Source organism: Protobothrops mucrosquamatus, unplaced genomic scaffold (genome assembly GCF_001527695.2).
Source record: "Protobothrops mucrosquamatus isolate PMUCROS unplaced genomic scaffold, P.Mucros_1.0 scaffold1146, whole genome shotgun sequence".
In the NCBI taxonomy this organism is placed as follows: Eukaryota; Metazoa; Chordata; class Lepidosauria; order Squamata; family Viperidae; genus Protobothrops; species Protobothrops mucrosquamatus.
In genome coordinates, this window is record NW_015387362.1 from 90,888 (window position 1) to 118,165 (window position 27,278).

Sequence of the window (27,278 nt, forward strand, 5' to 3'; positions counted from 1 at the left end):
GAGTGGGTCATCTGGAACACCACTTAAGAGAGGGGCTGTAGAAAGCAATGGCCTATCCACCGTCACCCTCTGAGCAAACAATTATTCAAAGAGGGCCACAACTATATATTTAGGGGACTGGCGGATAAAACATACAAAGAAAAGTTGCAGGAATTGGGTATGTCTAATCTAATGAAAAGAAGGACTAGGGGTGATATGATAGTCTTCCAATATCTCAGGGTCTGCCCCAAAGAAGAGGGAGTCAAGCTGTTCTCCAAAGCGCCTCAAGGCAGGACAAGAAGCAACGGGTGGAAACTAATCAAGGAGAGAAGCAACCTAGAACTAAGGAGAAGTTTCCTGACAGTGAGGACAATTAATCAGTGGAACAGCCTGCCTCCAGAAGCTGTGAGTGCTTGTCTTAAAAACCTCCAGTGATGGAGCATCCACAACTCCATCACTGGAGGTTTTTAAGACGAGACTGGGCAGCCATTTGTCTGAAATGGTGTACGTTTCCTGACTAGAAGAGCTGCAAGGTCCCTTGCTACTTCGTTAGTCTGTTATATATCACTTTGTTCTGAATCCATAAAAATAGCATTGCATGCATCATATTATCAGCATGGGTTTTAGCATTTTCACTGAAGCTGCAACACTTAAATCGATGAATCAAACTGAGTGGTTCTTAAAGGGTTGTTTTTTTCCCCACTCTACAAACCACTTAAAAATTGCAAGGAGTCTCCAGAGACCCCTTAATAAACTTTTTTTTGTTGCTATTGCTCTATAAATCAAAGCATATGCATTACTTATGTTTTGATAATTTTTCACGATATTTTCCATCCATCCAATGTGACTGTCAAAACCAAAACAAATATGAAAAAAAGCAGAAGCTTATATTAGATCATTGGAAAGGAGCTTTTTAATTGTTCATTTGAACAAAATCAAGCGGCACAGTTTGGTTCCTGGACCAGCATCCTGCCTACCTGTTAAACACTCCAGGGCTCACCAAAATAACTACAATCCATAGTAACATAGAAATTAATACCGATCCAAATGCCAATAAACTATTCTGCAATAAAAAATGGATCTTCTGAACAGAGTAATCATTTATACCTTCATTTTTTTAAAAAAAAAAGTAAAAAAACCAAAAAAATGTCACCAGTTTGTATTAAAACTGCATATGCTCAATTTTATGAGCAAATTTCCAAATTGTGACAGTTATTCGCAATAGAAATATAATATATTTCACTATAGTGGGAAAGATGAAGACCAGACGCCAACTCAATCTACTCTCCAGATGTTGTCCAGCTGGACAGTTGCCATCTGGGTTTTAAAAATGCACCTGAACTGTCCTACATAATATGGGACAAACAGCTCTCCTATAACCAAACAGCAGAAACCTCCAATAATTTTTATTAATATTTTTCACCAACTTCAAAAATAGTCTTGATCAACTGGCTGGGTTAGCGCTTTGTGTGTTTGTATATGTCTATGTGTATATACATGCACACATACACACACACACATTCATTATCTGTATGCCTACGCAAATTGCAGATGGCAAGTTCCATCTTTAAAAAGAAATTTCTGCTACAAGGACATGCTGTTCCTTTCACATAAAAACCCCCAAACTTGTTTATTTAACCCAAAGCTTTAATTTTACACTTTGGGGAGACCCGAGAAATCAACTGCATTGCAATGTGAATGAGGCAAATGCCCTTTCAAGTATTGTTCTTAATTAACACAAACTCACTTCTACATTTCAATTAACGGAGGATGCAATGTTCAGGGTTGCTAGTTTTTTTAACCTTGGGGTGAGGTTTAAGGTTTAAACTTTTACAAGAGGTACTTGGCAAAATGGACCAATTGTGGAGGAATTGAGCATTTTCCGTTTGAAGGGTCATAAGAGTGTATCTCAGACCACAAGACCACTTTTCAAATCAACCCATGCCAGGGATGAAGCTTTTCTAGCATTTCATGTAAATAGGATACCCATGCAGAATTAGACCATGATCCACTCAGCTAAACAATATCTCAAAGGTAACCCACCAGTTTTTGAGATTCTTTTTTCCCCCCGAATTCTACCAGGTGATTCCAAGAAAGGCACCTTTTATGAAGATGTGGCTAGAAGTCAGAAAACGAAGACGATACTTTTTTTCTCACTGTTTTCCTCAATAATCCCAATGTTTAAGATAAGACTTCCACACTAAAAGCATCTTGAATGATGGAATGAATCAGACCACCCAAAATAAGGCTGAGTTCACACATCATGCTAAGCCATTGTCTGCATGAACCTGATTCATTAAAATAGTCACCGAGGCTGGGTTCACACATCACCATAAGCCTTCATTAGGAGACTGATTTCAGACAATGCAGTCAAGTTTTATGTGTGGCATCACTGGAGTGAGTGATCTGAAATGATTGTCTAACTGAAGGAATTATACAAATATAAAAAAGAGGAGGCGGAATGCCACCAAAACTTGGTATTTTGCCACCAAAATTCCACAGCATGATCCTGCTAGGACTGTAGCCCTGCAGGAAACCAGGTTCAACCTAGGAAAATGAGTTCTGACGTACATATTCCCTGTCCAGAATACTTACAAACAGACTTATTGGGTACTCAGCCTTTTCTCCATCGTGAGTTGCTTGAATTCATCCTGAGAACAGGATACGGAAAACCAAAAGCACGTCCTTCCAGCAACATTTGTTTATTGCTGTCCAAAAGCTGGTTTTCACCAAAATTGGACCGTTCTGATCCACAATCCCCAACTACAAGCTAAGCCAGAAAACCCCCTGCTGTTCCGAGGAATCTTACACTGGAGTAACATGGCCTGGTGCTATCTCATTACTTCTCTGAGCTACAGCAGGGAGTCTACATTAAAAGGGCCTGACTGGCATTTCACCAATATCTCATACAAATTTCAACTCCTTTTGGAAACAAGTAAAAGCTCAAAAAAAAAAAAAAGAACCATTGCTACATATGTAGGCAAAGTTACTCTGGTCGTGTGCTACACACTGTGACTTTGTGGACTCATCTGGAGCCAACGTTGTGTTGCTCCAGAATTCCTGGTTTGCTCTGTTGCCAACTTCAACCTCCAATGTCTGACACTGTAATTAGGGGGGGGGGAATCAGATCTGATCATCAGTGCTAGTGAGTTCTCTTGGAACTCCAAGGAAGAACTGCTTGATGTTCAGAAAAATAAAAGAGCAGATATTGAATGGAGTGGGGGGCCTATCCCTAGCACTGATCATGTTACCTAGTTTGGATAATGAAACGTCTGCAAGAAAACCACCAAGCTCAGAGAGTACCAAGGACCCAACAGTCCTCTTCTTCTTCCTCCTCCTCCTCCTCCTCCTCCTCTCCACAAACCCCACTCCCTTCTAACACTGATGATGTTACCTAGTTGGGTAATGAAACATCTGCAAGAAAACAACCAAGTTCAGAGAGTACCAAGGACCCCACAGTCTTCCTCTTCTTCTTCTTCTTCTTCCTCCTCCTCCTCCTCTTCTCCCTCCCCTCCCCCTCCTATCCACAAACCCCACTCCCTTCTAGCACTGATGATGTTACCTAGTTGGGTAATGAAACATCTGCAAGAAAACAACCAAGTTCAGAGAGTACCAAGGACCCCACACTCCTCCTCCTCCTGTCTACAAACCCCACTCCCTTATAGCACTGATGATGTTACCTAGTTGGGTAATGAAACATCTGCAAGAAAACAACCAAGCTCAGAGAGAACCAAAGATCCTCATTTCAACCCTGAACTACCAATATTCTCCTTTATTAAAATCAGATCTTTTCCAAAATGCATGTTCTCAGAAATTTGGGCAAAACCCAAATAAAGTTGCCAGTGAAGAAACCAGAGATTCTCCAAGGCTACCCTTTTTAGAACAAAACCCGGTGAATTGGAGAATCAGATGCATTTGATTATGTCACGTTCTGGCCTTGATATTTAGCTGTTCTTCAGCATCGACTTTGAGTTACAATGGTTCAGAATTTGGAGAGCTCCCTTTTAGAACAAAGATTATACCTCGCCTGTATTATAAAGAAGTTTTAGAGTATATAATTCTATATCTTAGCCAGGGGGGAGGGGGGGAAGGAAGGTAGAAGAAAGCCTGTTTTATAGAACAAGAAATAAGCTTTACTAACACCTATTCTGTGGGGACTTTTTTTTTTTTATTTTACTTCAAGGTTCTTAACTGCTACAATAAAAAGGAGCCTTGAGATTTAAAAGACCAGTTGCCTAACAATTCAAGTCTTAGCCTTTCTCTGGCTAAAAAGACAGAGAGAGATTCTATTATGTACTTTTCTCTTTCTCTCTTCTCTTAAAGATACCCACTCAGTACCAAGATACAAAGAAGAATCTCACGGTAAGTGGCACATAAAGCTCACGAGGTTTCATAACTTGCCCCAAGCAGCATTTTGCCTATGGATCCTAGCAATAAGAGAAAAGCCACATGTTAAGGGGAAAAAAACCAACCTGATACTCAAAACTATAAGTCTCTTAGTGGTTAAGGTGCTGGGCCAATTACCGGAAATCAAAGTACTGGTCCTGCCTTAGGCATGAAAGCTACCTTTGAGCCAATTGCCAGACAACTATGAGTTCTAGTTCCACTATAGGCATGAAAGCCGGCCAGGTGAGTTTGGGCCAGTCACCAGGAGACTGTGAGTTCTAGTCCCACCTTAGGCATGAAAACCAACTGGGTGAGTTTGGGCCAATCACCAGGAGACTGTGAGTTCTAGTCCCACCTTAGGCATGAAAGCTGGCTGGGCGAGTTTGGGCCAATCACCAGGAGACTGTGAGTTCTAGTCCCACCTTAGGCATGAAAGCCAGCTGGGTGAGTTTGGGCCAATCACCAGGAGACTGTGAGTTCTAGTCCCACCTTAGGCATGAAAGCNCAAAGCCCAAGAAAACACGCCAGAGGGGAAACAAACAGGGTGAAACCAAGCAGTCCTCTCTCCTGTGTGTTATCTTTAGCAGTTTCCACTCAAACTTTCAAAACCCTTTGCTAAAAAGTACTAGCAATTAACTCAATTCTTTCCGTGGCAATGAGGGTTGGCAATGACTTGCTTTGTAAGTAGGTAGGTAAACTGCTTGTGAATTATTATCCTCATTTTTGTCACCGTTGTCGTCATCATTATAAAGAGTGCTGATGTTGAGGGAAAAAACAGCTCTCTACAATGCCAGGCTCACAAATAAAGAGGACGAAAACATCTGTGCAAATCTGCCTCTCTTTAGGAAACGCCAGTCGTACAAAGTGCCATTCAGTTACTCTGACCGCTTCCAAATTTAGCCCACCGTTCACGCCACACGTAATTCTGTAAAGTGCTTAAATGTTATTGTTGGCATTGCTCCAAAGGCCAACCCAAGCTGCCATTTTTCTCAACTTCTTGAACCATTATAGGTTTTTTATCGTTAATTATTTGCTATCATATAACTCAGAGGCAGATGTAAGACACAGGCTATACGTATCCCCCCAAAAGCACACGGTGTTCGCTCAAAGTAGAGCGGACCATGCACCCTACACAAAAATGGTATTCTTTGTTTTTTCTCTACCCATTCTTACCTTAACCGATGAGAATTTGCTTTTGACATTTCTTTCAAAAGAGAATTTTAGTGCCCTTCACACGGATGCAATATAGTGCCCCCTACACTTACTGCTCATATTCATAAAATGCCTTTCTTCGTTTATTTTTCTGAAGTCACACAAAGCATCAACTATTACCGTATTCATACAGCCTGGGTTTGCACAATAGTCCAAGAGACCCAAAACAAATCAAAGTTCAAACTAACCAAGTTTTGCAAATGCCAATACTGGGCCTTCAATTGATTTTGCCAAGCCTGTTCTGCAAACACAGACGTTCTGTTATAAAATGGCAAAGGGATGTGATATATATCCTGTTTTACGCTGTACTATCACCTCTCCAGCACTTAGTAGCCTCTTCGGCTTCCTACACTGGCATTAAATGCCAAAGAGGAGAAGAACAAGAAACAGCTTCCTACGGGACTTTTCCAGTCTTGGGAAATGTAGGCAGCCAAGGAACATTCAGTCTCATCGGAAGACACAACAGAAAACAGTGCTGTTAACAGCCACATACCCTTCACCATGTCTAATAAGAAAGCAAACTCAAAAACACCACCAAGAGAAATTTGAAAGAAATCCTCAAGCATCCTGAGAACATTCATCACCAATTCCTGGGATAAACTTAGGAGTAAAAACAACTGGATCAGATTCTGAGTTCCTAAATTGCACCATTGCCCCAGAGACCCTGCCTCAAAGCCTTGACTTTATAAGCATCCTTTTGCTTCAGCTCCACTACCTAAAGAACCCTGTGAAACTCAAAAGGTTGGTCATCTTCCATCTCATCGCAGTTGTCAAATAATAACCCAAGTACTGTACAAGATTATAAGAGCAGCTACCTTTGGAATACCTGGGTGATTATTCACAGGTCAATGCCATTCAATTGCAGTGGAGAAACTTGATTATACATCCCGTATCAACACTGGCACTGACATGGAGGTTTAATTCTCTGGAACGGTGTCATATTACATCTGCTGCATGCCCTTAATTGCATTTTATATATATATATATTCTCCCTCACTGCCGACTGCTACAGTCTGTTGAGTTCACTATTTGCTCCAAGTACTTCTGCAGTGATTCAGAAGTTGCCTTGGTGCGGGTAATCTTAAAGAGGCCAAGTACTGGGCTTGGCATGTGAAATTCTTGGGTGTGATATGATGCAATCCGAAAAGGGAAAACACACAGGAAAATGCAGCCAGAGGAGGCTAAGGAGGAGAAAAGGCAAGGTCTATTGGACCTGGTTGGTTGGTTGGTTGGTTGGTTGGTTGGTTGGTTGGTTGGTTGGTTGGTTGGTTGGTTGGTTGATTGGTTGGTTGGTTGGTTAGTTAGTTATGTGGATGGATGGATGGATGGATGGATGGATGGATGGATGGATGGATGGATGGATGGATGGATGGATGGATGGATGGATGGATGGATGGATGGATGGATGGACGGACGGATACCAACAAAGCAGACATAGTCCCCATATTTCTCACAGAACACAAAGGGAATGGAGACAGAAAAGGGTTGCATAGTATTCCTCTTGACCAACTTTCCATCTTAATTTCTGCTGGCTGGGAAAATTAACCTATTGCCTATCTCCACCCCCCCCATTAAGTGAGAAACCATCATCATCATTACAATACTGCGGATGGAGAGACTGAGATCAAGAGACCAACTGATCTACAAACATCTATTAAGTCCTTTGCAGAAATAAACGTCAGACTTGTACAAGCAGCTGTTCTTATTTTTTTCAGATTTCCAAACTGTGGCATGAAGCCAGGCTAAAAATAAGTCCCATCAACCATCTTTTTCTCCCTGGTATTTACTTCAAACCAATGAAGAGATGCCCAGGACTGCCTCTATTTAAACTGTTACGCCAAAACCAAAACATACTACAGTTACTGCTCGCTGGGCAGGGGATGATAGTTGTAACTGATCGGCTCATTCAGTCATCAGTGGCAGCTTTCTGAGAACCAGTTTGGTGTAGTGTTTAAGGCACTAGGCTACAAACCAGGAGACTGTGAGTTCTAGATGCACCTTAGGAACAAAACCAGGTGGGTGACTTTGGACCGGTCTTTGGACCGGTCCCTTTCTCTCAGCCCTAGGAAGGAGACAATGGCAAAGACTGTGATGTTTCCCTGTGTCATATATGTATGTTATGTGGGTATATGCACAATGGGTTTTTTTTTGAGAACTGAATGCAATGTAATTTTATTTTAAGGTATGCTGATTACTGTACATTTAAAGTGACAATAAAGTTTTTATTCTATTCTATTCTCTTCTAACCTATTCTAACCTATTCTATTCTATTCTATTCTATTAACCTATTCTAACCTATTCTAACCTATTCTATTCTATTCCTTCTGAAATCTTTGCCAAGAAAACTGCAGTAGTCACCAGGAATCAAAAACTGACTCAAAGAAACACTCGCTAAAAGAAATAAAAATTGTGGATTCTCTGCACCAGTTCAACATTCTGGTTTCCACATCATATTAATCCAGTACCAGGTTGCCAGTCTCAGCTTCAAAGTAACAGACTGTGTTTGTCCAACACACATATCTTAGTTAAAGCTTATTAAAAACATAGTTCTGCATCACACACGTCTGAGTTACTAAAAGAGTTACTAAAAGGATCCCTTTTCCACATTCACTCAATACACAGGAGGATAAATTAGTGAATGGATGTGTGCAAAACTCTACCAAAAACTTAATAATCAAGATAAAGCTAAGCTGTCGTAGCAAGTTGTGCAAGTATAGCTTCCAAATGTCTTGTGTGGACCCAGCCATAGTATTTGCTTTTGCAAAGAAATACGCTTGGAATCCATGTATTTAGCCAGGTACCCAAAATGAAATAAAAACAAGAAGCAGTATGGAACAAGTCATCAATATTTCACCAACTTCTTAGCTTTGTTATTCTATGTAAAGTAAGAAATACGACAATGCCATTATAAAAAAAAATTACTTGATATTTACTTAATGCCAAGTAATTCAAAGAGAAGCAAATCCGTGTTAATCAAAAATGTCCAACAGGATTGGGTACATACTGTAGCCAAAGGAGTATTTTCAACTCCCAGCAGTGAGAAAAAAGAGCTTGTCTTCTAATAAAAAGCTTTGATATATCATAGCATGTTTCTCCAACAGCCATCTCAAACCCAAGGAGATGGGGTAAACTAGGTATTTGTAAGGATGTTGGTGGGCCCAACAGTATTTCCACTTCAAAACTGAAAAGAATGAATGGATGAAGGAAGAGTATCCTTGGATTAGTGGCTTCATTTCAAGGAAATCTGCAGTGGTGTCAGTCAAATAATCCATCTTACATCTCCTTAAGCACATAGCAGCCAAATCTCCTTGTTAGAAGTTCAAAATCTCTATGGATCTTGCACCGGACCATGCAATTAATCCAGGAATTTCTATACTTTTTACTCTGATGAGTAGCTAATTCCAAAAGTTCAAAGAGAAAAGAACATCTCCCCGTCATTTGTTACCTCCCAGCTGAGGAACTGAGTACTCATCGGTATAGTCAATAAGGGATGCTTCAAATCTTGGTTCATCAAAAGACACAAGAATCCCTGATCTTGAGGATGCTAGAAGCTGAACATGGAACCTCCTGCACGCAAGATGACTGTCTCACCACTTGACTAGAGCTGTGTCCCTAAGCTTCCTCCATTTCAAAGCGTCCCACCTCTCTCATGACAAGGCACAGAGAAAGCTTCATCTCATTTTGTAGTTAGATATAAGTACCGTCATCTATTGAGCAATCCTGTAATCCAGGTAGAAAACTATCATTGTCACTGTGAAAGACAGTGAGAAGTCTGGGAAAGGAATAGAAGGAAGAGGAACCATCAAGAGACCCTAGGACAAGGGGTCTTCAAACTTGGCCCTTTTATGACTTGTGGACTTCAACTCCCAGAATTCCTCAGCCAGGCACGATGGCTGAGGAATTCTGGGAGTTGAAGTCCACAAGTCATAAAAGGGCCAAGTTCGAACACCCCTGCCCTAGGCCAATCCTTGGCATCTCATCTCACAAACGGCAACTCAACCCAGTGGAGAGAAACCCCAAAAGAAACATTTCAGATCATTTAAATCAGTGTTTATGCTGGTTGGGGAATTCTGGGAGTTTGAAATCCAAGTTGCCAAGCTTGAAAAACACTGCTTTAAAGAGGCTCCAGCTTAATGGACTCGTGATAAATGAGGGTTGGAAACTGCTTTTGCTCTTTCAAAGGTTTTGTATTTTAACCCTTAAAGCCTGGATTTAAGATACCTTGTTGGTGTCTCTTTAACTCTTGCTTGCCTAGCAGATTTAACAAACCCCAGATCTGAATAGAAAACAGATTTTACCTTCTATTCATTCACTGGATTCAGGCACCTGTTTCCAAAGACTTTGGGGACAAACCAAGTTCTTCCCTCATCACATTATACAATGAAACCGAAACAAACATGAGAACATTTGATTGAGAACTCTGATCTTTTAGACATTTGTCTTCCCCCATCAGTCCCCCAATTAAGCTTTGCAACGTAAATCTATCTCCTACCGAAGTCATCACATGTCACTAGACCAGGGGTAGGCAACCCTGGCTCTTTTAGGACTGGTGGACTTCAACTCCCAGAATTCCTGAGCCAGCCACGCTGAGGGGAAAGGGAGAGGTTTCCAAGCTGAGCCAGGCTGGCTCAGGAATTCTGGGAGTTGAAGTCCACGAGTCATAAAAGAGCCAAGGTTGCCTATCCCTAGTCTAGAAGCAAGGCTGGGGAACTATACCCCCCTCATGACTCGTGGACTTCAACTCCCAGAATTCCTGAGCTAGCATGGGGGAACTATGGCCCCCTCATGACTCGTGGACTTCAACTCCCAGAATTCCTGAGCCAGCATGGGGGAACTATGGCCCCCTCATGATTTGTGGACTTCAACTCCCAGAATTCCTGAGCCAGCCATGCTGAGGGGAAAGGTTTCCAAGCTGAGCCATGCTGGCTCAGGAATTCTGGGAGTTGAAATCCACGAATCATAAAAGAGGCAAGGTTGCCTACCCCTGTCCTAAATCCTCCTGTTCTAAGCGGTGAGCCTCCTAGACCAGGGGTAGGCAACCTTGGCTCTTTTATGACTCATGGACTTCAACTCCCAGAATTCCTGAGCCAGCTTGGCTTAGCTTGGAAACCTCTCCCTTTCCCCTCAGCATGGCTGGCTCAGGAATTCTGGGAGTTGAAGTCCACGAGTCATAAAAGAGCCAAGGTTGCCTACCCCTGCACTAGGCTAGGCTCACAACGTATGTAATTAGTTCAGGTATAGTGTACACTCAGCAGCTGCATTCGTGCAAGCTGCTGTGTGTTACCCTGGCTTGTTTTTTGAGGGTTAGTGTGTTTTGCAAACGTAGCCAGTGTGGTTAGTTCAAGACTGAATCCTCAGCAAATATTCAGAAAGTGGTTGACCGTGTGACCTGAATTTAACGTACCACAATCGTATCAACTGTCTGCTATTAAAACTAGCCTTGCCTAAAAAGCAGCTCTTTTAATAACATGCATCTAATCATGTTCCAATCAACCCTTCAGCCAGAATCCCCATTCCAGGACACTTTTCTCTTGACCCAAAAGTATTAGTGAGTATTCTATGCCCGTTGGCTATGGCTAATCTTCATTGGACCGTCCATTCTTGGAACACACACACACACACTATTCGTTTAGTGACCAAAGTTACAACAGCACTGAAAAAAGAGACTTATGACCATTTTTCACACTTCTGAGCGTTGTAGCATCCCCATGGTCACATGATCAAAATTTGGATGCCTGGCCACTGGAGGCCACATAAGTCAAGGACTACCTATGTCAGGGGTAGGCAGCCTGGGCTCTTTTGTGACTCGTGGACTTCAACTCCCAGAATTCCTGAGCCAGCCACGCTGAGGAGAAAGGGAGAGGTTTCCAAGCTGAGCCATGCTGGCTCAGGAATTCTGGGAGTTGAAGTCACGAGTCATAAAAGAGGCAAGGTTGCCTACCCCTGACCTATGTGAAGTTAACCTCATTACTCAGCTGTAGGTGGCATCATTTTGGCCTCATAAACGTTAACAGCCCAAACCTCAGAAAGAGCAGGAGTAATCCTATGGCAATTACCAAACTCTGGAAGCTAATACTGCCATCTCTGACCAAGTTATTAAGGGTCCTTCTCTGAATTTTGCACGCTTTAGAGTTAAGAGAAGAGCCTGCTACCCTTAGACGCCCAGGAGCAGTAAGAATTGATCCTTTTTACAAAGATAGATGAGGCCATAATGAAGAATTTGCTATGTTTGGTGAATAAACAACAGCACTTCAATCTTCTAGGTCCCTTCCCTTCACTGGTCTACACAGGTCCAACCTGCTACCATCAATACAACACTGACATGGAGTAAATGCTGATACATTATTTAGTCTACCTTTACAACTGTGCTAAACCATATCAGATGGAGGAAAACCCTGAGAAAGCCACAATAATGCAAGGGATACAATGGTCCTCCACAAAACACACTCAAGTCAAATCAAATCCATGCATTTGACTCCTCAAGAAGTCCAGAATAAGTAGCAAAGATAAACAAGCTCTGTGTTAACTCAGGTCAGGAGTCATTAAGCCTGTTTCCCAGAGCGGCCATTCAGAAAAGCCTTTAGAGACAGCCATATGCTCCAACGTTCTACACTCAAGAATTTGCATGGATTCAGGAGGAACCTGGACATAAAAAGCCTGTATTATCATCCTAGCTAACAGTCACTCTCAGACGTCTCTTCGGTGGATCCGTCACACCCAACTTGGCATTCTCCAAATATGCTGGACTACCATTCTCATCGTGAAGATGATGTGAACAGGAGTTCAGCTCATCTGGAGAAGGTCACCTTCGAGGAAGCTGGTCCAATTTTTAAAGTCACCCAAGATGGCAGCCAACATCAACTCAAAAACTCAACTTTTTCCTATTTAGCCCCAAGCTACCAGATCCAACTAAAGCTCGTTCATGGTTGCCCTTTGGGGGGGGGGAACTTTCCACCAGGCACGGAAATCCCTCTTCGATCCGAGAGAAGAGCTCACCTCTGGGAGAGGCATCCCATTGATAATGAGATCCGGCTGCTGGGGTCCCTGGCCCGTGAAGGTGTGGTGATAGTTGTGGTTAGAGCCGGCGTTCCGGTTGTTTTGATTCTCCACGTTGAGAAAGGTGCTTTCCGATCGGCGGCATCCCAGAGGCAGAGTCTGTTGGTGATAGTCAAAGTAGTTGAGGGAGGAGGTCAAAGAGGAGCAGCTGACAACGTTCATTTTGTCCGTCTCCTCTACATCCCGGGGCACCAAGCGGATGTCATTCTTGCTGATTTTTTTCTTCTTGGAGGATTTCTTTTGGTGCCCGTAGGAGTACTCTGCAATTCTGCAGAACACAAGAAAGCAAAGTGAGAACCTTACGTCATCCACACAACGGCACACGTTAGTCAAGAGGGCATCCCAGAGAGACCGATTTCCCATCCACATGCAGGGTGACCGATGGCTCGGCTCTTTTTTTTTTTTTTTTTTGACAGCGAAGGGTCTTGGGGTGTGTCTCTCATAAGCGTAACAAGTTTGTGGATCCGACACACAAGGACAACCATTGAGGAATAAAAGAGAGGGAGAAAAATATTCCTCTTGTTTTGGGGTTTTGGTTTGTTTTTTGTTTTTTTTTCTGCTGCTGAGAACGGTCGATATCTAGTTACCCGAGATATAGTTCAGCCTGCAGAAAATGGGGGGAGAAAAAAAAATAATGATGTGAAAATCCATGAACTGAAAAAAAAAAGAGTATGCAAATGCATTTCCTTTGGTAATAAGGATCAGAAAAATTATTTAAATGGGTTCGCTGAAATGGGGAAAGCGGGGAGGAAAATGGGCAGAGAGACTGTTCCAGGCCATTTCCCAGAGCAGTAAACCCGGTTATGTTCCTTCAGCCTGCCCAAAGGTGTTCTATCTAGATAATACACGCTTATAAACAGCCACTGGAGTCAATTACCTCGCACCGACTTGTTCTTCAGCAGCCAGGATTTCTGCAGGCCAATTATCTCATGAACTCAACTTGCCAGATTAATACAATATTCAAAAAGATCCATCTGGTAGGTTTTGTTCCTCAGTGGTGGTTCTTCCTCATGATATCTCACAGCTTGAAACATCCCACCTGACACTACATCTCAAGTCCTTCCTGTTCCCTGTCCTGGCCTCTCCCTCCAGTTGCGTGGACCACATGTTCCCCAGGATTCTCAGCAAGGCTCTGAAGGTCAGGAATTCTGGGAGATGAAGTCCACCCATCTGGCAGGATCAAACACCATTCCTGCAAGACCATTCAGCGGTGAGAGCGGGTGTGTTTTGAAAGGAATGCATAACACACACACGCACATTTCTTGACCTTTAACTGGTTAACCGAAATACGGCAGTTATCTCTCACCCGGGAAAGAGAAATGAGAAAAAGAGGAAAGAGCAGGAGGAGAAAAGTTATCAGTAAACAACAGCCAGAAAAATAATTAGAGACAAGAATGCAATCAGTTGTTATCTTGATGAGTTAGACTGAAGTAACTGTGACTCAGTATTACCACTGGGGACTGTGTCTTGTTATCAGTGCCACACAGACGTAGATATTGAAGGAAGATGTGAAGGCACTGTGGCCAGGCTTTAAAAGTCAGAAATAGATCTCACTTGTGCCAAAGGCTGGAAAATGTTCATTTCCCAAAGTCAAGCCTGCTGAGCTTAAAAAAAAACAAAAAAATATATATACCACCATCAAAGTTCATTCCCTATGCTAGTTTTGCAACGAAACTACAAGACAAATGACCCAAACTGAATGCATTCCAAAATATGGGGTCTTTCACTCCCACAATGCCCCCCCCAGTCAGCATCCCCATTGTGCAGAATTCTGGGAGTTCAACTGCACACCCGGGGATGATGCCCCCCATTTCTGGAAGGCTAACTACGAGAATCTTCACCTGACAGATAAAGGCAAGGTGAGACTTTTGGTGAAGGGAAAAAGTCAAGGAGAAAAATCCAAAAAAGATCTTTCTCTCAGTCTCCAAAGAATAAAAAAATAATCCACTTTCTTTAAAAAAATGGCACGTCCTATTGCAGGTTAATAGCTAGGCTGTGTCACTGCAGCATGCGATTCTTCGGAAAGGAATGCAAGACAGAAAGAAGCTTTGTTTTGCCACTGATGCAGGACTGTGTGGATTTCATAAGGAGCAACACAGAAAAAGAACAAATGGAAAGTGCTTCCCATTTGTTTTATTTCAGGCTCTCTGGATTATCTGCTCAAAATCGCTGCAGCCTTGCAGGCTCAAACAGCTGTTGCTGAACCCCCAAAAGGTAAAATTAATGCACACCAGAGAAAGAAGGAGCCTAGAACAAGTTGACTGTTTAGCAACAGGTAGAGATGGAGATTATCCAAATGCCTACATTGGATGCTTAGAGATTGGATCCAGAAGGCTTATGCAAATGATCAGCACCTGAGAGAAAGCATCAACTAACCTGTCCATATATGTGACATCTCTGCCCCTGGTTTGGTAGACAAAGGACGAGACCTCCCTACCACACATTAAGGGGGATTTACATTCCCCTAACCCTGATTTCAACGGCACAATGGACAAATAACAAGATATATTCTTCATAGCAGCGTGCCTCCTGGCGTATTTTAGAAAACCACAGGGTGCTTCTGAGGAGGAAAATCTCAGCACACTGTCTCTAAGCGGCTAAGATTTTAAACACATTTTCCCCCAAAAGAAATCCTGCTGAACTGGATGAAGTTCACTTCTGGAAGGACTCCTATAGACCTGCCCTGTTCAACATCTCACTGGGTTGAAACGTTTCCAGCAAGGACTCTGAAATCTTGCCTACTCGGGCATTCATTTGTGCCTTATTTGTGTGTTTTTCTCTTCTACTGGCCAATTATTTAATTAAGGGGCACTTCATTAATCCCCAAGCCATCATGCTAAACCAACTAGTTTACACCAAAGCGGAAATCTGTGAGGGGCATTGACTCAACTGAAGTCTTGTTTTCCTTCAGCACCTATTCTTGCTTAATGGGCTGAGCTGGTTAAAAAAAAAAAATTCAACATATTAGATCTTGTTTAAAAGCTGAACCCCTGGAAACGCAGTGGACTTATTTACAGAGGGTGGCCTACATACTTTCACGCCCTGAATCTGTATGGCCGGCAGGTACAAGACATTGTAAAACTCGAGTGAGAAACACAATCCCCGAACTCTGTGAATATGAACAGTGTGAGTAAGTCACTAAAGAAACGCCAGGCTTCAAAATCGCTGGAGGCATTCAGGGTTTTTCAAAAAACAGCACGACAACACACATTTCCATCCCCTTCTTTCTGAAATGGCCGAGAACTGAAGGAATGGAGAAGTTATGGCTATTTCATTTGTAACAGGATTAAACCATTTATAGGCAGTTGCAGCTGTTCCTTTATGGCACCCAATTGATATTCATGTGTGGTTAGCGTTTGTCTACTAACTTGTGCGACACAGAGAATAGCAAAAGACAGACAATGATCACACAGCCGTTACATATTCAGGGGGACCCAAATCCATGTCTTAAGATTTCAAAAGCAGGCGTGGGGGGGGAGAGGGGGCAAGGCTGCATGTAACCCTCGGTCTTGGGAAAACACATCCCTGAATGCTGCCAACATTTATAATAAAAAAAATAAATCCAGGCATCATTCAAATACTATTTGGGGGGGGGGACACGGAAAAGCAACTTAAAAAGCAACCCTGATTTTTTTTAGCAGAGAATGGATAAAGTTGGAACAGGGGAAGAGGGTTAAAAGAAAGCTAGCTTCACTATCATTTTCTCCTTGCTAGAACAGCAGCAGAGAAGAACCAAAATTTTCTGGATTTTTTTTTCCTGCCCCCCCTCCCATCCCATCCCCCCCAAACAGACAATTCAAAGAGGCCTGACTTATCCCTTCTCAACCCAAAAAAATATCTTTGTATCTTTCTAGTAAAACCTTGTGTTCTTTTATCTTCTCTTCCACCAGCTTTCACATTCCCTTTTTTTTTTTTTTTTTTTTTTTTTACAACCAACTCCTTCTTGGAGAAAACAAACTGGGTTCTAAAAAAACAGCCACAGTGACCTCATCTGGCGGGGACAGGATAGCAGTGGGACTGCAGCCACTGTGAAAAAGCATCGCTAGAACGGAGCTGACTCTCAAACTGATCCAGAGAGATCTCTTTTTGGAGCCTTCCCTCCTTCGAAAAAAGGGGAAGAAACAAAAGGAAGCCGTCCAAATCAGGAGACAGAGATACATTACGTTGCATGTTCAAGATTGCACCTCAAAAGCCTGCTGTACCATTATTATTACAATTCCTTGGATTTACCCTCTTTCACTACACTGATGCCATGGCCAGGGGACTTGTGTGTGTGTGTGTGTGGTTGTTTTTTGTTGTTTTTTGTTTTTAAACAATCCTGGATAGGCAAAGAATATAAATTATCCTAATATATCCACTTGACCCCAACTGGAGTCGTGTTTAAAAGAATCCGCAGTTGACCTTTCTACAGGGCCTTATCTGGAACGCAGGTAAAAAAGTCTTTGCTGGGTTAGGAAGGGACACACTTATTTAGTGACACATTTAAAGGGTTGATGTTAAGCAGTCACATAAGGGCTAATATCAAAGATGTCGGTACTTTACCTGCAGTTGTAAGTCCTGATTTCTTTGTTATCCCGTTTACACTTGACCGCTACGAAGATCATGGTGACAAACAGGATGGCAGCAATTGAACCCAGAGCAATAATAAAAATCAGGGACAAATTTACAGATCCTATGGATTCTTGGGCATCCAGAGCCGGAGAAAGATAGATCAAAATCAAGGCAGATGCTGAAAGCGATGTTTTCCCGTGATCGTGGGCCACCACGATCAGCTCGTACGTTGTCTTGGAATTTTCCCCGAATGCTCTGGTGGTCCTTATCTCACCATTGACCTGGTCAATCTCAAAAAACCCTCGATCCCCTTCAGCCATTTCATAGGAAAGTCTCCCATTCTCCCCTTCGTCATAGTCATCTGCCTTGACCACGGTCACCAAATAGCCAACCCCAGCATTCCTGGGGATGTAGACTTCTGCAGTCCCGTTGACTAAAGGAGGGGCCGTTATCACTGGAGTATTGTCGTTGACGTCCAGGACAATCACTCGGATGGTGGCATTGCTTTGCAAGGAAGGGTTGCCTCCATCTTTGGCCAAGACCTTGAACTCAAAAGACTTGGTCTGTTCATGGTTGAACGATCTCAAAGCATAGATGTCCCCCGAGTTGGGATTGATGGAGACATAGGTGAAAACAGGCATATCCCTTACTTGGGATGGGACAATCTGATAGGAGACACTGCCGTTTAGACCAAGATCAGGATCCCGGGCAGAAACAGAAAGGAGGTAGGCCCCAGGGGTATTGTTCTCCTGCACAATGACCTGGTAATAAGGTTTGGAGAAGTGAGGGTGGTTATCATTCTCATCTGTGATCTTGACAGTAAAAGACTTGGTGGCCTGCAAAGAAGGGATTCCATTGTCTTTCGCTTGGATGGTGAGATTGTACTGGTCCCTCTGCTCTCTGTCTAAACGTCCATCCACAAGGATGGTGGAGAAACTCTCATATTCCTGCAAGCGAAAGGGTACGTTTCCCAACAGTTTACACTGCACTCGGCCATTAGCCCCAGCATCCCTGTCAGAAACTCTCACCAAGGCAATGACGTAGCCTGGAGGTGCGTTCTCACTGACTTCCACCAGCTCGCTATTCACAGAGAGCAAGTTGATGAGAGGGGGGTTGTCATTGGCATCCTGTATAGTGACAGTCACTTTGCAGTGTGCTGGGATGGAGTTGGGACCCAGATCTTTAGCCTGTACGTCCAGTTCATAGGCGTGACCTTCTTCATAGTCAATCGCACCAGTGACTGTGATCAGGCCTGTCTGAGGGTTGATCTGGAAGAGGTCCCTGGCCTTCTCAGAGACATAGCTGTGGATGGAATACAAGACTTGCCCATTGGTGCCTTCATCAGGGTCGGTGGCATTGAGGCGGATCACTGGTGTGCCTGGAGGAACATTCTCCAGCACGCTAACGGTGTAAGTTGGTTCTTCAAAGAGAGGATTATTGTCATTGGAGTCAATGACTCTGATAGTTAACTCCACCGTGCCAAAGTTGGGTGGGTCACCACCATCCAAAGCTGTTATCATATAACTGTAATGAGATTGGGTCTCTCGATCCAGGCTCTTCTCCACCACCAGCTCGGCAAAGCGAGAACCATCCCCTCGGGTTTTGGTTTCCAAGCCAAAGAGATCGTTGGGGGTGATCTCATAACTCTGCACCCCAAAGCTGCCCGAGTCGGGATCATAAGCACTTTCAAGTGGTACCCTGGTCCCCGGGCTGGCTGTCTCGGAGATCTCCAGCGCAATTTGATCTGTGGGAAAACTGGGAGCATTATCGTTGAGGTCTTTGATCTCCAGCTTGATCACGCAGATCTCCATGGAGCTCGACATGACCTCTAAAGAGATCACACACTTGGGGCTTTGTCTGCAAAGTAAGTCCCGGTCAATCTTCTGCTTGGTCACTAGTAACCCCGATCCAGGGTTGATGTCCACCAGGTGCGGCGCCGAGTTGGACACCACTCGGAAAGCCGTGGGTTGGCGAGGATCCAGCACAAATCCTGCGTCTCGGGCATCTCTGGCAATGTTTGCAATCACAGTGCCAGCTCTTTGCTCTTCTTCCACCGAATACTTCAAGTTGATCAGAGCCCCTACACCAGTCCACCAGACAGCCAGCAGAAATTGGAGCAGGGGGCAGAGAATATCCATAGCTCTCACCCCTCCGTGCCACCCCCTCCTCCTCCTCCTCCTTGCCTCTCCGGGTGCCTGTTGATTTCCTGTTGATTTGGTGTCTGGGAAAGGAGGGGAAGTCGGAAGGCTTGACTGGATGGGGTTGTGGAAGAAGAGACAGGAGGAGTGAATCAGAAGGGAAAGGAAGGAAATTAAAGCAGCCTTTCTGGCTGGGCTCACTTTACAAGCTCGCCTCTTCACTGCGGTCTCTTCCCAGGTGCAGCAGAAGCAGCGGAGGCGCCTTATTCAGCAACCTCCCTAGCCCTAAGGAAAAATAAAACCGCTTCCCTTCCTTCCACTCACCAGATCGGGAGGAGTTACACCATTGGCAAATCTAGTCCCAATTTTTAAAACACACACACACACACACACACAATCCGTGAATTGGGGAGGAGGGACCTCAGCTGACTTACACCTGGCATGCGCAAATCTTAAAAAAAAAAAAACCACTCCTTTACCCCTTTCTCTTGTCTCTGCCGCCACTCCCCCTCCCCAATGGGGACAGACCCTTAGTGAAGAAACTGGAGTACCTGGGAGGAAGAGGAGGAGGAGGAGGAGGAGGAGGAGGAGGAGGAGGAGGAGGAGAAAGTAGAAGAAGAAACGGGGGGAGAGAGAAGGGAATCCAACCTCGGGCGGACCAAGGCAGGGAACGAATTCCGCGGAAAGAGGGGGGAGGAGGGAGGACCACGGCAGTGGAAGATGGGAATGGAAGGGAATCGTGGTGGTGGTGGGAAACTGAGGCCAAGAGGCACCCAAAGAGCCGGGGAGGAGGAGGGAGAGGGAACCACGCAGGAGAAGTCAACGGGGAGGTTGGGAAAGGGGTGGGAGAGAAGGAGGGAGACGGCTGGCGAGACGGCAACCTTTCCGGAGAGTTCCTAGCCCTGGAAGTCCATCGGAGGGAAGGCGAGGCGGCGATCGCGGTCCCAAATCGCCGGGGGAGGCATCGGGCAGGCAGGGACGGGGGGCCAGGAGACACGCCGGACCCCCCTCACCCCCTTCGCTCGCTCTCTCTTCGCGGGCAGCTGCCGGAGGCGGCGGAGCGGAATCCCCGGCTCGTCGAGGGGGAGGAGGGGAAGCCGAGGCGGCGCTCCGCGGAGCTTCTCGGCCGGGCAGCAGGGCAGGGCAGGTCGGGGGGAGGCCGCTCAGGAGCGTGGCCGGGCCCCAGCTTCTCCCGGGCGCCTCTCGGCTCCTCTCGGGGCCCCCATCGATTATCTGGCGTTCGGCATCCTCCCAGCCGCCCAGCGCCGCAGGGAACAAAGAAGCCGCCCGGAAAGTTTGCTGGCGCCGCTCATCGTCCAACGGGTGGGCCAACGGAGCAACTCCGCGGGCTCGGCCAATGCGTCGGGCAGGCAAAATAGTAATAATAATAAAAATAAAAATAATAATAATAATAATAATTAAAAATAAAAATAAACAAACCAGCAGCCCCTCCGAGGCAGCTGCAGGAGCGCCCCGCGCTGGAGTTTTGGTGTTGTTTTTTTCCTTTGGCTTTTTTTTTTTTTTCTTCTTCTTCCCCTTCCACCTTCTTTACGTGGCCAACGGGAAGTTCTCGCCTCTCCGGACGCCGATGCGAGGCGGCTCCGGCGCACGCCTTGGCGGAGAGGCCAGCCCCGCAGCCGCAGTGCCTTGTGCAAGGTCGCTGGCCGCCGGCTCCGACTCCTGGCCCGGCCGGCCGGCTGCCGTCCTTCGCCTCCTGCTGCTGCCTTCCCTCGCGCGGCTTGCAGCCCCTTCGCTCCGCAAGCTCCGCTCCGCTCTGCCCGCCTGCCTAGCCGGGCTCCCCCCCGCGCGCCGCGGCTTCTTCTTCTGCTGCTGCTGCTGCTGCTGCTGCAAAACTGCCGGCCGCCCGCGAGCAGGAGCGGTACAGCGGCTCGGGTCCCGAGCTACGGCAGGGCTTCAGCCAATCGGAGCGCGGGGAAGCGCGTTCCGAGCCGAAGGGGCGGGGCCGGCGAGGAGGAAAAGGGGCGGGGGGGGGAGAGAGCGCGGCGGCGGGTGAAACGGACAAGCGCGGCACCCGAAGGAATCAAAAGCAGTAGCGTTTTGTGTGTGTGTGTGTTGTGTGTCTGCGTGTTGGTGTTGGCGTCTGAGCCGAAGGTGCAAGAGGAGGGGAAAAAAAAAAAAAAAGAGGGGGGGTTCGGGAGCAATTATTTTCCCTCCCTTCTCCTATCCCTTTCTTTCCCCTGCCTCCCCCTTCGTGTCGTTTCAGGCTTGGAATTGCGTTGGGGGGGGAGGGAAAGGGGGGGGGAGGCCAGGCTTAGAAGACGCACCAACACACCCTTGGACGTTCCCCGCGGTGCCAGCCCAGCCTTGCAAAGAGGACCGGCCCCCAGATGCGCCCTGGACGCCAAGCTTGGAAGCCCGTCTCCACCCAACCACCCACCCCCCTACTCCCGGTCACGCTCCCTGGCGTTGCTCCCGGGAGCGGAGAAAAGTCCCGCTCTGGCTTTTGTTTGGAAACGTCCCTTCGGCGTTTTTTTTGCCTGGGCTAACGCGCGCGGCGGGGCGGCTTTAATTGGCTTCCCTGGTCCTGACGCTTCTCCCCCCCCCCCCCGTAAAGCTTTGGGTGAAATGGATTTGTTCCACGCACGGGAGGCGGTGGGCAGCTTGGCTGGGGAGAAGCGGTGGGGGGGGAGGAGGAGGAGAAGGAAGAAGAGATCCCTCCAGCACTTTTCCTCTCCTTAATCCCCCCCCCCAAGATGCAACTTTGTCTGGAATCTGCTTCTTAAACCCCGGCTTTTGTTCACCCGGAGAAGGGAAAGAGAGGAAGGGTGGGGGGGGGATATTCTGGATTTTGCCAAAAGAAAAAAAAGTGTATTGCACTGCAGTGCTTATATATGCCTTTTTCTCAAGTCTGGTCTGGTTTCAGACACTGCACCAAGTCATAGTCTACTAAATAAACCTGCTGTCACGGAACTGGGTTCTGGCCGTGTTGCTAGGCCCCAAGCCCAACTCACACTGTGGTGGTTAGTGCCATGTTTGAAACCGGGTTTCATATTTAATACAGTGGGGCGGCATGCTAGGCTAAGCTGCAAGATGGCATTTCGCCATAATTTAGTTTGCTTGCTTTGGCTTAGCAAACCCAGCTGTTGGGGATCCTAAGCTATGGTTCGTAGCTCAGGATACGGGGGTGAACGGAGCCCCGTTGCATTCTATTCCACAAACCTTGAGTGCGCTTTTAACTCTGCAGCAGGTAAACTTTTCCATTTAATGCCCTTTGAAACAACCTACTTATAAATTCACAATTGCGATGAATGAAGCATTGAAAAGATAGCTGAGCAATGACCTGACTGCAGCCAGAGAAAGGTCTCGTAATTCTACTAAAATAAGAGTAGATTAATTCTGTTGCAATTTAAGGGCCACTTCCTTCGGTCCTGGAAGAAATCTTATTTCAAAGCCAATTTTTTTTCTCCCTTTAATCTGCAAAACCAAAACTCACATAGAGGCTCAACCACTAGAGGAGAAGACAAGAGGTTTATCAGCAGCCCTACACATAGAGAATTTCCACACACGTTTTTTTGCTTGAGAAAGTGTTCAAATAACCTATACATCTACATCTTTTATATGAAGTAAAGGGTTCCAACAGATTGGTAAATTAACAAATTTTGCTCTCTTCACTGCACTGAGCAAAGCACTCCTGCCATTAGTTTGCATATTTCTGTTGCCTGAACCTGCATTAATCCCAAACATGGAATGTGCCTTGAATGAGGTCAGTTCCTCTTAATGAATTTAGGGCTATAAAAAGAAAGGGGAAGACACCTCCTACTCCTCCTACTCCTTTCCTGGTGTGTGCTTGTTAATTACAGTCACTAGATGAATAGAATGCCAAAGTTGTAAAGAGACGTTCCAGGGGTTCCTTTCAAACCCACTGAATCCTTAAATCAATGAAACTAAAAAGTATGCTTATAAATCAATCCGACTGCCTTGAGAATTGATTTCCCTGAATAAAGATCCTTGTCCAGGGGTCTATTCTGTTTGATTTTAGTTTAGTTAGGCTCAGTATATTGCTTTCTGTGGTTTGTATAATGCAGTCCTGACCCCTTTCGGGAAGAGTAAGCGAAGGAAAGAATGAAAGCATTTCAAAAGACAAGAGGGAGGGGTAATTACTGCCATCTGCCCCCCCCACAGCAGGTATTTTTCCACTTGCAGCAAGAAACAACTTCACAGTTATTGCTGGAATGTACCAAGTTGGTTTCTGCCTGTCTCCATAGGTTAAGTTTTATCTGGCACATCCCAAAGAATGACTCATCTAAAATTTAGAGAGGGAGCAGATGATGATGTTTAAGAGACCAGCCACTATGTGCTTCCTTTAATTGACACAATACTGGGGCCAAGTAAACTAATAATTAGATCTTGAGGCAATATGGATGGAGCCATTACATTGATCGGATGGGCATCCCTAAGACCAGCGAAAGTTAAAAATAGATTCATAACTTTTTATAGGCCACACCATCCAAAGCATCTCCCCTCAAGAGAGAAGCATCACCAGAGAAAAAGATTCTGTCTTATACAAAAACAATGTGCCAGAGCTTCAAAAAAAAATCCACAGCTGGGGTCCTACCTAATCAATAATCAACGGTAGCATAGTAGAACATGGGAATATTTTCCTTCATTTTCATAGGATAAGCAACACCAGAGTGAAGATGGATAAGATAAAGACCAAACATTCAGATGGGCTGAATGTCTACTTATCTCCATGACCATAATGCAACACATGATTAAGTGCCCATTGATTTTAGTGCACTTAACTATGTGCCCATTTTAAAAGTTTTTCTTTATTACCCGCTTTCCTAACAGCCAATTTCTCAAAGCAATCCATAATGGAAACCACAGTAGAAATGGTCAGGAACTCCTACAAATATTCTAAGATTGCCTTCCTAGACCTAGAGCCCTAGGAGTTAGGCCCCTAAGGGATTCAGCGGGACTAAGCAGCTAAGTAGCATTCTTAGGACCGGATTGGCTCCTAAAAATGGAATGGGACAATAATGAAAACAATGAATTTCATGGAGTTTCACAATGCCCCTCCAATGACCTATAAACATAAGCATTGGCTTCATCTTCTCAGATATTCAAAGAATTCAGCTGGGTGCATTTGCATAACACAATGAACCACATTTTGTTTTGTTGCATTGGATAATCCTAACTTGTACAATTTGTGTTTGGTTTGTTGCGCTGTGCAAATCCAGAACTTTGGATTAAAAATTGAGTAAACTATAGAAAGGAAGGAAGGAAGGAAGGAAGGAAGGAAGGAAGGAAGGAAGGAAGGAAGAAAGAAAGAAAGAAAGAAAGAAAGAAAGAAAGAAAGAAAGAAAGAAAGAAAGAAAGAAAGAAAGAAAGAAAGAAAGAAAGAAAGAAGAGACAATTGGGTTAATCATAGGTTAGGTGTAAAAATAGTGGTTGTCTCATTTTGATGTTTACAACAAGCCTGTAGGATAGATTAAATATATTTAGGAGGATGAAAGGGATGGAGAAATAATTGCAAGAAAGTAGTTTTCTAACAGCCTTTGAAAGAGAGTCGTCATGAAAGAAATGGTGTTCAAGTTTTTTCATCTGGATTTCTCCTTTCCTTTTCAGAGAGTTATCTGTGTTTCTTTGCCTCTATGAACGCTCATGAGATGCCTGTTGGTTTAGATTTTTCCAGCAGCAGGCTAATCAAAAGGACATAGCATCAGCTTGCAAGGTCTCACAAGCCAGGAGTAGTGAGAAAGTAGGACTAGGAGCTGACATCTGTGGAGATCTTACCACATATGGTTCATCCCTCAAGAAGTGATTCAGAAGAAAGGACACCATCTTACATAGAATCAGATCATTGGCTTACTGCAATAACTTTGTATGGCAACCACTAGTAACATAGGAGCTTAGTGTCAGGAACGTGTGAGAAAGAAACTCATGATTGATCTGCCTTGACTCTCTCTTTGATATAATAGGAGGGAAGGAGAAACACTGTTAGGCTTTCAAGATGTTGTTATTGCGGTATAGCCTATTTTAATAAAGTAGACTTCCACTATTCCTTGTAGTGTCTGTTTCTCAGCTGGTCTGCTTTGAATGCTATGCTAACCAGTGGCATCTCTTTAGAACACAGGTGTCAAACTCGCAACATTACGTGACATGTCGTGACATATCGTGACTTTTTTTCCCATTGCCGGCAATGGAGTGGGCCCGGTTTTGGCCTGACGCATCCGGCCTGCGGGCCAGCAGTTTGACACCCCTGCTTTAGAACTTTAAACCTGACCAGCATTAATGATGTTACCTAGTTTGGATAATTAAATATCTGCAAGAAAACAACCAAGTTCAGCGAGCACCAAGGATCCCTCACTTCAGAACCTTGGACAAGGATTTTCTCCAGCTTTCTATGAAAATACCAATAGGGTTACCATATATTTAATCTCTACAACTTCACAATGGCCAATAGATGGCAGGCATGATATAACAAACCTTGTTCTGCTGGCATCTAGTGGTCATCCACATTTTTACAGCCCCAATCTCTTAGTAATAGATCCAGTATAGGTAGATCTTGTTTAGCAACTGTCTTGTTTAGCAACCGTTCACAGTAACAGCAGTGATGAAAAAGAAAGTAACTTTACAAATAATCCTCACATTTACAACTGCACAAGTCTATAAAGCAAAAGAAAACTGAACTCAGATTATAAGCATAGTTGTAGTTTTTCTTAGCAACTACTTTGTGTAATGACCAAGTTGTCAAACCCAATTACGGTCACTAAATGAGGATTACCTGTACTAGAGCTTTAGTTTAGAGACCATTACAGGCAAAATGAGTGTTCCAACACACACACACACACACACACACACACAGGCCATCTACTGAATTATCTGCCAAGGTTCAATTTGAATTCCAGATACATTATGACAGGAAACCCATCATGGATGGGACTAACTCCGAAGTCCTACAATCCACATCCACATCAGACATATTTCTACTGCACAAGCAGTTGTTTCTGTAGTCTGGTTTGGGTGAGTCTCCTGCATGCATATGTCCATTCATACTTTTACACAAATATAAATAAGCCAAGTACATTTTATTTGTGTGTGTGTGTGTTTAAACTAAAAAAAATCACAAACAAATATGCTGCATTTATCCATCAATCATAGAATATAGAATATAGAATATAGAATAAAATAATAATAGAATAGAATAGAATAGAATAGAATAGAATAGAATAGAATAGAATAGAATAGAATAGAATAGAATAGAATTCGTTATTGGCCAAGTGTGATGGGACACACAAGGAATTTGTCTCCAGTGCATAAGCTCACAGTATACGTATAGTATAAACAGCAAGTAATAGGTCATAGGTCATAATCATAGTTACAATAATTAATCATAAGTTGCAAACAACAACTGATAAATCATAAGAAACTAAAAGAAACCCACAATGACTTTGTTATACAACACATTAAATTAAGCCAAACCCCAACCCCATTACCTTGATGGTCTGGCTCATGTAGCACATTAAAGCATCATATTCTTTGTTTTTGATGCAACTATTGTTATTCATCGTCCAACATTGGTAAACACACAAAGCTAAAAAAAAAAATTCTTGGTTGATGTAGCAGAGCCTTTGAGTCTAACCAGTGTGATTTATAAACCATAAGGCATGCCTTAATGTGCACTATGATCCCAAGGAAATGGTTGATGCACCCTACCGTGATTACCTAATCTGAAACATCATATTGTGTGGGGACATGGCTAGGCAGTAGGTTTCTTCATTTAAAGTGCTGGTTTGGATTGATGAAGCTCTACAGGATTCAGAATTTGGGTCCTGTCCATGTTGCATTCACATTCCCTACGGATAGGTTGAGGATCCTTCTGCTGCAGGAGAATTAGAAGAATAAATACGTGTTTTTCAGTAACTGGACCCAGCCTTGAACAGCCTTTAGCTGGAGGTCTGGATAGCATCTTCACTCCTGAGCTTCAAGAAG

At 44.3% G+C, this 27,278-nt stretch overlaps 1 protein-coding gene across 1 annotated transcript in view; it reads right to left on the bottom strand.

Annotated features, from left to right (window-relative positions):
* The window catches only part of PCDH19 (protocadherin 19), a gene marked incomplete at its 3' end in the record, with an annotated part of 74,651 nt that extends 55,329 nt beyond the window's left edge, over nt 1–19,322 (bottom strand). Inside the window, exons 1-2 of the mRNA XM_015820589.2 lie at nt 17,176–19,322; nt 12,574–12,901 (exon numbers count right to left, since the gene is read on the bottom strand). Of these exons, the coding sequence (XP_015676075.2) occupies nt 12,574–12,901; nt 17,176–19,322 (2,475 nt within the window). The remainder of the gene's footprint in view (nt 1–12,573; nt 12,902–17,175) is intronic.
* Nucleotides 19,323–27,278: the final 7,956 nt, after the last annotated feature.